Raw genomic sequence first — 10,003 nt, 5'->3', positions numbered from 1 at the left:
CTAATAATCTGATTTATAGAATATTAAGGTGCCACTCTACTTGCGTCACAGGCAATAAGTCAAAGGTAACAAGGCTAAAAACCCCAACACAAAACCAAATAATTTTAGTACATGTTATTATGTGTCAGAAGAGGGCTTAGGAAATAATAATACCAAAAAAAACAAAAATAAAAAATTGGACCAATAGGGCACTTGGGGACAAGGAGCAAAAGGGGCAGGTGCGCAAGTCCCTCTAGCCCCCGCCTCTGCACGTGCCTGCTGATAGTCAATTTTCAGATTCTGAGAGACTGTTTATGCTAATTGTTTTATACTAATCCAGTAACAGACACCATTTGTAAGAAGACATAAAATTAATTAATGTTAAAGTTCTCTTAATAGATAATATTAGGAAAAACACAATTAGCCCATGACAATTCACTGTTTAATACAAATCTATATAATTCAGTCGAACAAATTAAATATATAAATTCAGAAGGAAAATGCTAAGTAATCATAACCTCATGTATTTACTGGCTATTTCTTTCCAATTGTGAATTCCATTAGCAGAGCCTCGATGGGCTGCTGGACAGGCTGTATTGTCCTGCAAATTATTTAAACACAATTCAAAGAACAAACTCAATCAAGAATCCAATGGCATGTAAAATGTTTATGTATGTAAATCCTATTCCTGGCCATATATTTATGGTAATGAAACACTGGAGCAGCATAGCAGCACTGGGAACTGAAGAGTGTGTAATTACACTAATGCTCCACTGACTAATAGGCCACAGGGGAAGAGGAGTCTGCCGGCTAGTGTTAGCTCACTTACTAATGCACACAATACACCAGCACTTCAGATGTGCTGGTGAGCCCCCGCTCTTTGTGTTCTGAGCGAAGGCTTTTCATCAGACGATACTTGAACGTATGGCCAGCTCAGGATGTTTAGGGTCAAAAGAGAAGACTGTTAGCAGACAGAATGAGAAATCTATGGAAAATAAACTGACATAAGACCATGTCAGGTAGTGAGTAGGAAAGCAAATAAACATAAAAGCGTCTCATACTGATTCCTCTGACTGAGCCACAGGTCAGAAAGTTCACACCACTGAGATAGATTTATAAATGTCAAAATATCAGAGTCAGAGGTCACACATATCAGTGAAAGACTTTCCCTTCCCCTCCAACTTTGGAGGGTCTTTACTCATAATGGTTAGGGTTGGGATTGTTTTGTAGAGGTAAAGTGATGGACTCGGTGAAGTATGGGTACATTGATCCTGTTTCAGTTGAAAGTTTCTTCCTGTTAAAAGAGTCTTTGATCTCCAGTGATGCTCGCTGCTCAGACCTCAGAATGACAGACTGCAAAAATGTAAAGATCTTTGCTTTCCTTAGACTGATAACATTTCACTAGAGTGGCACCTTAATATTCTATAAATCAGATTACTAGGTAATGGTCAATAGCTCAATACACAACAGCTCTCATTTTTACAGTAAAACAGTCCTGATCTGCTAGAGTTGGAAATTCCCCTCAGTCGTGTCTGAGGGGCTCCAAGCCGTCAGTTCTTAAAGCTGTGAGATGGTTCAATAACACTCAGTTTGACAGATATGGGAGAAATTTGGAGGTCAAGTTAATGTCCCGATTTATTTGTTGACTTCCAGAAACAATTTTTGTTTTACCACAGCTACTCCTCTTAGGACTGTTTCTATAGGAGAGTTTAACTACCGTAGGAATGGTTTAAGGGAATATAAAGATTAAACAGTGTCAAGATGTCATCCACATGAATGACAGAAACCTATGATTCTGAGCAGAACAACACCAAACCCTTAACTTATATTGTTTTCATAGTATTCTGGTGTCATGTCTTCCCCAGATCAGTGATGCACAACCAGCTGCTGAACAGATCCAGGGAAACTTATCTGATGAAATCATGTTCTTTGTTTGAATCAATGTGGATTTGACGTTCCTGTCACAGCTGTACATAAGAGGTGGATCCTCTGTGGCTGGTTGGGACAATGTGCTTACCTTTCCTGAACACCAAGCACTACTACAGTCCATTGTTTGAAGACATGGTTTCCTTTGGGGGAGAGGGAAAATTTGAGAATGCCAGCCTTCCCAGGCCAAGACAGGGGAGCTGGATCCATCCATCCATCCATCCATCCTACAACCTCATCCCTACTAGGGTAGTGAGGGGTGCTGGTGCCTATCTCTAGCAGTCAACTAGAGGTGGGGTCACCCTGGACAGGTCGCCGGTCCATCACAAGAGCCTTGGCAGCTTCGAAAAGTTATAGCTTAAAAACCATTTACTTGTGTTACAGCTCCTACAGCTTGGAGTCCTTTTGATAAAATACCAGAGAAAGTTCTGGAACAGATTCCTCTCCTGATTCGGGTCACGCTTCTTTTGAGACACAGAAACACAGCTGGCTGCTTAGAAAGTTCTGGACTGGAAACTAAAAGCTGCCAATTACTGAGAGAAAGGTAATGCTCTTTTGAAAGCAAAGTTATCAAGCTAACACGGTCTGGCTAATTGGCCTGCTAATATTAGCTTTCAGTGTTACTCCAAGCAGAAGATGATGCAGAATATTCTCTGCAAAGAAACATCTACTTGTTTCTACTACTGTTCTTTCATATTGTAGAGTAGTCTTCAGTTCACTCTGTATATTTATTTAAGAATCTTTTTTAATGACCTGAAAACACTCTTAGACTGGTTGATTATTTAATTTGGGTAAGGTTTTACTTTGTTGTCATTGATGAAACAAATATGTTTTAGCTAAATTACTCTTCCTAATTTATTTGTGCGTAAAAATGTTTGTTAATAATGAACGTAGATGAAAATTAGCCTATGCTACAATCTCATACAGTGGACCAAATGGTGACGTTTCTGTTTGAACTATATATTGTCTCCTTCCAAATAAAGTTATATTTATAAATATTATTATTCTGCACCCTAACTAACTGCAGCCCCAGCAGGGATCTAGCTTACCTGGCAGGAGGCGAACCCTCCAGTATATGCGGAGGCACCGCTCCTCCTTCCTGAAGCCACGCTGGCACTTGCAGGCCAGAAGTGACGGGTGTTTGGCCAACAGGGCGTCCTGTCTCTCCAGGCACTCAGATGCTTCTTGTTCCCCTAACGGTGCAACTGACGCATCGACCGCGCACAGCTCCAAGCCTCGGTACAGCGCCTCACACTGTGGGTCAGTGGAGCACACACGGTGAGCTTCAACACAGTCGGTCACAGGAGCTAGGAAGGGGAATATCTGGGATGTGGAGAGTATCACACCTGAGAAACAGAAAAAAAGGAAAAAATAACAATAGTAATTGAAAAATGGAGCAGTAAATATCAACAACAAGGCCTTGCAAAGATAGAGCCATCAAACTCACATTCAGTGTGCTGCTGTGTGACAAACAAACATGACATCTAACCTTTGCTAAATAGCCATAGTCATTGTTGGAAGATGGACATTGGAGGTCCTCTTTGCAGTTTGCCACACACCATGAAGTTGACACAACAAACATGGAAAAACTTGAGCTGCTCTAAATGGGACTTTTTAACCAACATGGAGGGGAAAACTCACAGTGCATCTCCATGGACAACCTGTCATCACTGTAAGATGTGATGTTGAACTTCAGAGGACAATCCTGGAAGGAAAACAGCTAGAGGCTTAAAACCTGAAACTGCTGTCAATGATCAACTTCCAGAAGAGCAACAAGCCGAAACATGCAGGTCATGAATGCAGGGAGGCACTGACAGAAACATTTGAGCCGATATCGGTATCAGATATTATCCTTATAGTCAACAACTGATATTTACAGACATTATTCATATGTGACATTTCACTTTAACGCCTTAAAAAAAAACAACCACCCTGCTGACTTCACCACTACTTCTCTGCTTCTGTTAAACTCCGACAATTCTTCGCTGCATCAATATCAAACTCTTAGAAATGGCTGTAAATTTACAGTGAAATTCCAGCAGTAACATACTGTTATTCCAAAATACAGTAGGATATTGTCAATTTGATGTCTTCTTCTGTTGTCACAATCAAGACTGATGACTGGCAGTAAACTACCGCAAAATAATTGTACAATACAGTTTTTTTTCCTAAGCAAGACATTTTACTTGTATTTTGCATCTTAGAGGACCAGCATTTAAAGACAATATTAAACGGAAAGAAAAAAATACTTTCCATAATAAATCTTTTAGGGAATGAATCGAAATCTACAGAGCATAATCAAAGTGTTAGATTACCAGTGTTGGTGTTGTATGTTAAAAATACAATGTTAATTAAACACTTGTTTAGTCAAATTCAAAGATAGGTTTGTCAGTTTGCCTAAAGAAATGGTGTTTGATAAAGAGTTGCTCCCACAATCGCAACGTATCTGTGACATCACATGTTTGACCGGGAGACAGCAGTATGGCGTCTTGTCTGGAGCTTATCATAACATAGACATCACATACGTAGACCCCTCACGGAGCGCTGAGTCTTACGTAACAGCGTCCGTGGCAGCAGGGTGATCGGAGCTCCTTAAGTCCTGTGCTGTGTGAACTTGTTTAAACTGTTTTACGAAACAAACTGGATTCATTGGCATTACCTTTCACAGGTAAGGATGAAAGATCAGAATTACTTGACTTTGCAGCCAGAAATTCGCTTCTAAACAACCGAGAAATATTTCCTATGTAGCTTAATTGGTTCGAAATAACCGCTGATTGTTAGCGCAGCAGCTAATGTTTTCATACTGTTTTCTAATGAGAGAGAGATGGTGAAAAACCACTGTTAGAGGAGAAGTTAATTAAAAACCAGAGGATTTAGTGAGGAAAGATCAGTCAGGATCAGAACTGGAGCTGCTGCTCTAAAGTCTGTTTCCAGCTCAGCTTCACCATGTCGGTATTTAGCTATAAAGATGCTACGAGTCAGAGCCCAACATGCTGAAAATGTCTTTTTTTCTGAATGTGAAAGAAACATGTATGTATTTTCTATTACACTTTTGGATAATTTCTCTTTTATCCTTGGCTGTAGCCTGTGAACCAGGACGTCTCAGAAGTCATTGAGTTCTCCCAGTGTGACCAGCAGACTGAAGCCCTGCCTGTGGCCAGTGTTCCCAGTATAATAAATAAATGTTTTATTCTTTCACTTTTTGTGCATTTTTAAATATCTCAATCTGAAGTATTAGTGTATTAAGACAGCTTATGTAATGACAGTGATTCTTGGGAATAGGGACAAAACAGGTCCTATGGATAAAGCACAAAATTTTAATAAAATATACACAAAATATATTTTTTTCAAATATCTTACTCAACTAACCTGGGTCATGTGAGCACAACAATGTATATTTTACAGGTATTTGCTGAATAATTTTTTTATTTTAAACATTGTAGTTGGTGGATGATGCCTGTAAAAGCCCTTGTCCAGGAGCAGAACTCAATACAATATAATAGTTTAAAATAATTAAAGAAATACTAAAATTATATATTGTGACAATTAAGTATAAGTAGTCATATAAATAATTATAGAGGTATCAATAAATTGAATTAAAAATAATTTTTAGATATTTTCCAACTCCATTGAAATTTGTCCTTAGTTTTTGTCAACACCGTCAGAAATGAAAAAAAGTAAAAAAAAATCAGGCATTATTGGGGGGCACCAGAACTTCTGAGGACCGCATGATCTCTTCCTTTCTCTTACTTTGCTAAGAGGGCTAGTTAGCTCTGGTTAGCTTATGTTATTCTTTAGTTTTTTCTTCTGTTTTATTCCTAAATTGCTTGTCACAACCATGATGTGTCAACACCATAACTGACAATTTACAAAACTTTGATGAAATTTTGTGAAATAAAAGCTTAAATTTAGTATACTGTAAAGATTTCATGGACCTGATGAGCTACAATATGGCCTCCTTCAGAATAACATCATATAAATTGAGGTAGTCTGGCTTTTTTTCAACTCCATCAGAGTTTTTCTGACTCTTTCATTGAAATTGTCAAATCTCACTTAAATGTGCACTTAATTCATTTTTAATGTATTTTACATGAATTGCATTACTTCACATGTACCAAGTTTTTGATTTTACACACTAGTTTGTCACCTTCAGTTCTGTGTCAACTTCGTCATGCACTGTCAATTCCGTCAGATGGAGTTTTTGTTGTTTTTGGTTTTAAATAATATTTCTTTTGTTTCTTGAGAAGCATTTGTCTGTAAAATGAGTAAAAATATCACTAATAGGGTCATTAAAAATTATTTTTTAATTATTTTTGTCAGATGGTGATGACAACGTTCTAGGTCAGGTCGATTAAAAATGTAATTTTTTTTTTAAATGTTGCAATTGGGAGCCTGTACCTTAGCATCTTTACATTTCCTAAACATTATTTGTCATATTTGCATTGAGAAATAACAAAAAAAAATTATGGGAAAATTAAAACCTATTTTGTCCCTATTGTCAAGAATCACTGATGAAATAAAAATAATTTACTCTGTTAGAATTATTTTTCACTCTTTGCTGTCAATAGCAGAGTTGACATTCTGTAATAAATATTTTTCTCTGGAAAAAAGTAAGAAAAATGTGTAGTTTATTGTTTGACAATGACTGATTTATAAATAAAAAGTCATTTCTCAATAATGTATAAAAATAAATATAAGAAAATAATTTAATTCTTGTCTTGAAACATTAAATGTACATTAAATTATGGAATTATGTAAATATGTAATTTAATTAAACACTGTAAAAGTGTCTGTTCATCAATGTTAATATAAAAATTATCAGATTAATTTCTATCAAATAAAAACATTGTGCTCTTTATTCAGAAATGCCCCAAAACAATAAAATAATCACATCAAAAGTTAGAAACTCTGTCTTTAGTAATTTCTTTGATTTCCAAATATATTAATGTGTGTGAGAAAATGTGTCAATGACAGGTATTAACTTAAAATACTTTGTAGAACGGCACTTTGTGAAGTTCGGTCCATTTACTTGTATTAGCTTACTGGGACATATTCCACATTCAATATGGTGGACGCTTTTACGTATCGCAGCAACGGGATGACCCACTCCATGAGGCGTCTACATATTTATGTCTATGATAATAACAAGGTAAGTTTCCCCAAAGCTATTAAAACATGCTCTTTATGTTATCTCTTTAATGTATTTATGTAATGTAATGGTGATGTATTGTCTTCAATGTTTGTAACTCCCTGGCGGACATTATACCACAATGTATGCTGCGTTTATACTGTTATTTTTTCTGTATCTCAATAAAGATCTATTTCCCTGCACCAATTGACACACCTGAATCAAATGAAAGGCTGGTTAGCAGGTCTGTTCAGAGCTGATCCTGGTCTGTTGGAGTAAAGATACATCGAAAAGTGTCGAGGACTGGACGTGAGCACCCTTGGTTTATTATTTTTGTTAGCAGAAAGCTAGCCAAGCAGGTGTAGCACGGGGTGTCGGGTGATTGAACGAACATTAAAACTGTCAGAAAGGCAGTTTGAGTTAACATTATTTAGCTGTGGAGTCGTTTTCTTCAAGTTTTCGGCAATGCTGGACCGGTGGTTTGATCTATGCGATCTAAGCTAAGCCAAAATGTTTTTGTCTCTATAAATAATAATGATAATAAACAATGACATATTGGCCGACACTTTTTTTCTTCATTAGTACTTCATGTTGGTGACTGAAGTCTGTTATGATGACTTCAACACATTTCTTCTCACAAGCTGGTAGAAGAAATCCTCTCCAGAATGTTTCTATAAACTGACTAATTTCTATAATGCCTAATGTCTGAGATGTGTTCATGGTAATTATTTCTGACATTTTTATGCTTTATGTTGTAGGTTGTGAAAAATGCTCTCCAGGATAAACCGGGTGGACAAAGTATTTTGAATGACTGTGATGGTGACACAAACACACACACACACACACAGGTGGGTCTGGTTAGTTTTGCTCACACTTCTCTTTAAAATGTTTATTTATTATCCTAATGTATCTGCTATTTATCCTGTGGTTCCTCCAGGCTGAGAAAACCAGGCATTCTTCTGTTGGTTCATGTGCTTCGTCCTACATCTAAAGGCCACAAGAAGAATCCAAAATGCCTCATGTCAAACTGTGGACCGTGTTTTCAGATATGTGCAGATATGTGATTATTCTAATGATCCTACTTCTTTGTAGAAGCACTTTCTCATTGGCTTTGTTTGCTATCTGAATGTAGCTGTGCTGCTAAATATATTTAATAATTTTTATTATTCGTCTTCTTATCATTATGTCAAAGATGCAAGCCAGTGTTGAAGCCTTCCTCATTGCCGTGGAACCAGGACAGCCCGTCCTCCTGCATTTTGGTGAAAACAAGAGCAACACCAAAGACACTTCACCTTCAGTGATCACAAGATCATCCAAGGTAGCTTTTGATTAACTTTGAATGCACACTTCACCTTCAGTGCAAAGTACCATGAATTCCTCTACAACTTCTGTAAATTAATCCAGCCTACAGTTTTCAACATTGATGTGACTTGCACGACAATTGAGGAGTTTAAGATCCTTGCTTTTACTTTACCTGGCAGAGTGGACACTATTTATTATGATGATCATTTAAATGCATACTGTATCAATAAGAGGATTTGTTTTATGTTCGTTCAATTAAGGACTTGGTTTATTACAGTCCCTATGGCAAGCAGTTTTCTGCATGGTCAGCATTGAAGGCCATATTGTCTTTGAGAGGCTCCAGCCAACATTCCAGACAGGACAGTGTTGTCCATCTTCTTCATCTTCAACCTCCAATATTAACATAAGGCAGCCAAGACTTTGGTTCATTCAACGGTAAAACCATTCCTATAATTTTTTTTACAATGACATGGTTTTAAAGTTCTAAAGCAAGTTATGATTAACATTTGACAAAGGTAGTGATTTCTCTTTACGTAATTAAAAACAGCTTTATTTATATATTGTACCAGCTGTATTCAAAATGCCACACTATTTATATTCTCAGAAATGTTCTCATTTTTGATTTTGTTTTTTAGTCGCTTCATTGGGATTAACCCAGAAAGGGGCACAAAAGCCGGTCATGGGAAGATGGTATCCAAAAAGACAGGAAAGACCATTCAAAATAAAAAGTGACGGTCAATGTTCAGGTTTCCACCCTCATCAAAAACCTGATGGACTTTGAGTGGCATCTCATTCAGGTTAGGTTAATACCTAACCTGATAGATAGAACATTAATATGTTCTATAGTAAAACTAAGACTGTACTTTAAAAAGTAGCATTACAGTTTTTTTGCAGTAGCTTACTCATAAAGTGAATGCAGTAGTAAAACTAAATTTACAGTAAAAAATACTGGAACCTACAGACGCCAGTATTTGAAGGTATATTTACTTTAACCACTGTATTTTACGGTGGCCAACAGGTACAAAAACCCAGCAAAGACGATAAAAACACATGCAACAAAAAAGAGATGCAAACAAAAAATGCTGAAAACAGAAGTGATCCAGACCACTAGGAGGAGTTGAACAAAGAACAGCTGTGTCCGAAGTCAGGTTTTGCATCCTTGGGTCCTCGATGACCAGAAGAGAGAAGCTGTAGCTTTCAGCTAGCTGCTTAGCCTCTACCGTGGCGTTATGTTGCTTAGCAACCGTGACAACGTGAATCACACAGCGGTGAAGGAAAAAACAACGGGACTCGAAGTATTTTTTTTTTCTCCTGATTTCTCTATTACTCTCCACCTTTTGTAATAAAGGCTGTTGCATATTTAAAAAATCTTAGTCTGATTCTAAAATGTTCAAACACGTATAGCACATTTACACAAGGAATGTAAGCAAAGTATCCCTTTTCAAATACTCTCCAAATCTCAGGTAAGACAATACAGTTTAATCAAACTATTGTGTTTTTAGGCTTAACTTTAATCAGTCAAACTGATTTGCTCAGGAATAAATGAAATATTTGAGTGAACCAAAATATTACATCTAGATGTTACCTAGCTTAATATCTGTGTTTAACGAACTGCCATTTGGGAAAGCCCAAATGAGTCAGGTGTTCTCCCGTCCTATACTAAACCTG

At 37.0% G+C, this 10,003-nt stretch overlaps 1 protein-coding gene and 1 long non-coding RNA gene across 3 annotated transcripts in view; one reads left to right on the top strand and one right to left on the bottom strand.

Moving 5' to 3' along the window:
- Positions 1-10,003, bottom strand: part of gfra3 (GDNF family receptor alpha 3) — an 83,157-nt gene that overhangs the window by 24,928 nt on the left and 48,226 nt on the right. Inside the window, exon 3 of the mRNA XM_016663002.1 lies at positions 2,955-3,251. Within this exon, the coding sequence (XP_016518488.1) occupies positions 2,955-3,251 (297 nt within the window). The remainder of the gene's footprint in view (positions 1-2,954; positions 3,252-10,003) is intronic.
- The window catches only part of LOC107833498 (uncharacterized), a 3,093-nt gene continuing 853 nt past the window's right edge, over positions 7,764-10,003 (top strand). Inside the window, exons 1-3 of one of the 2 annotated variants that reach the window (XR_001659246.1) lie at positions 7,764-8,351; positions 8,596-8,770; positions 8,971-9,132. This is a non-coding gene — a long non-coding RNA (uncharacterized LOC107833498). The other variant, XR_001659245.1, reaches the window with a different exon arrangement.

Source organism: Poecilia formosa, unplaced genomic scaffold (assembly GCF_000485575.1).
Source record: "Poecilia formosa unplaced genomic scaffold, Poecilia_formosa-5.1.2 Scaffold397, whole genome shotgun sequence".
NCBI classification, from domain to species: domain Eukaryota; kingdom Metazoa; phylum Chordata; class Actinopteri; order Cyprinodontiformes; family Poeciliidae; genus Poecilia; species Poecilia formosa.
Note: the sequence above shows the minus strand (reverse complement) of the source record. Positions and strands in the feature narration are given on the sequence as shown.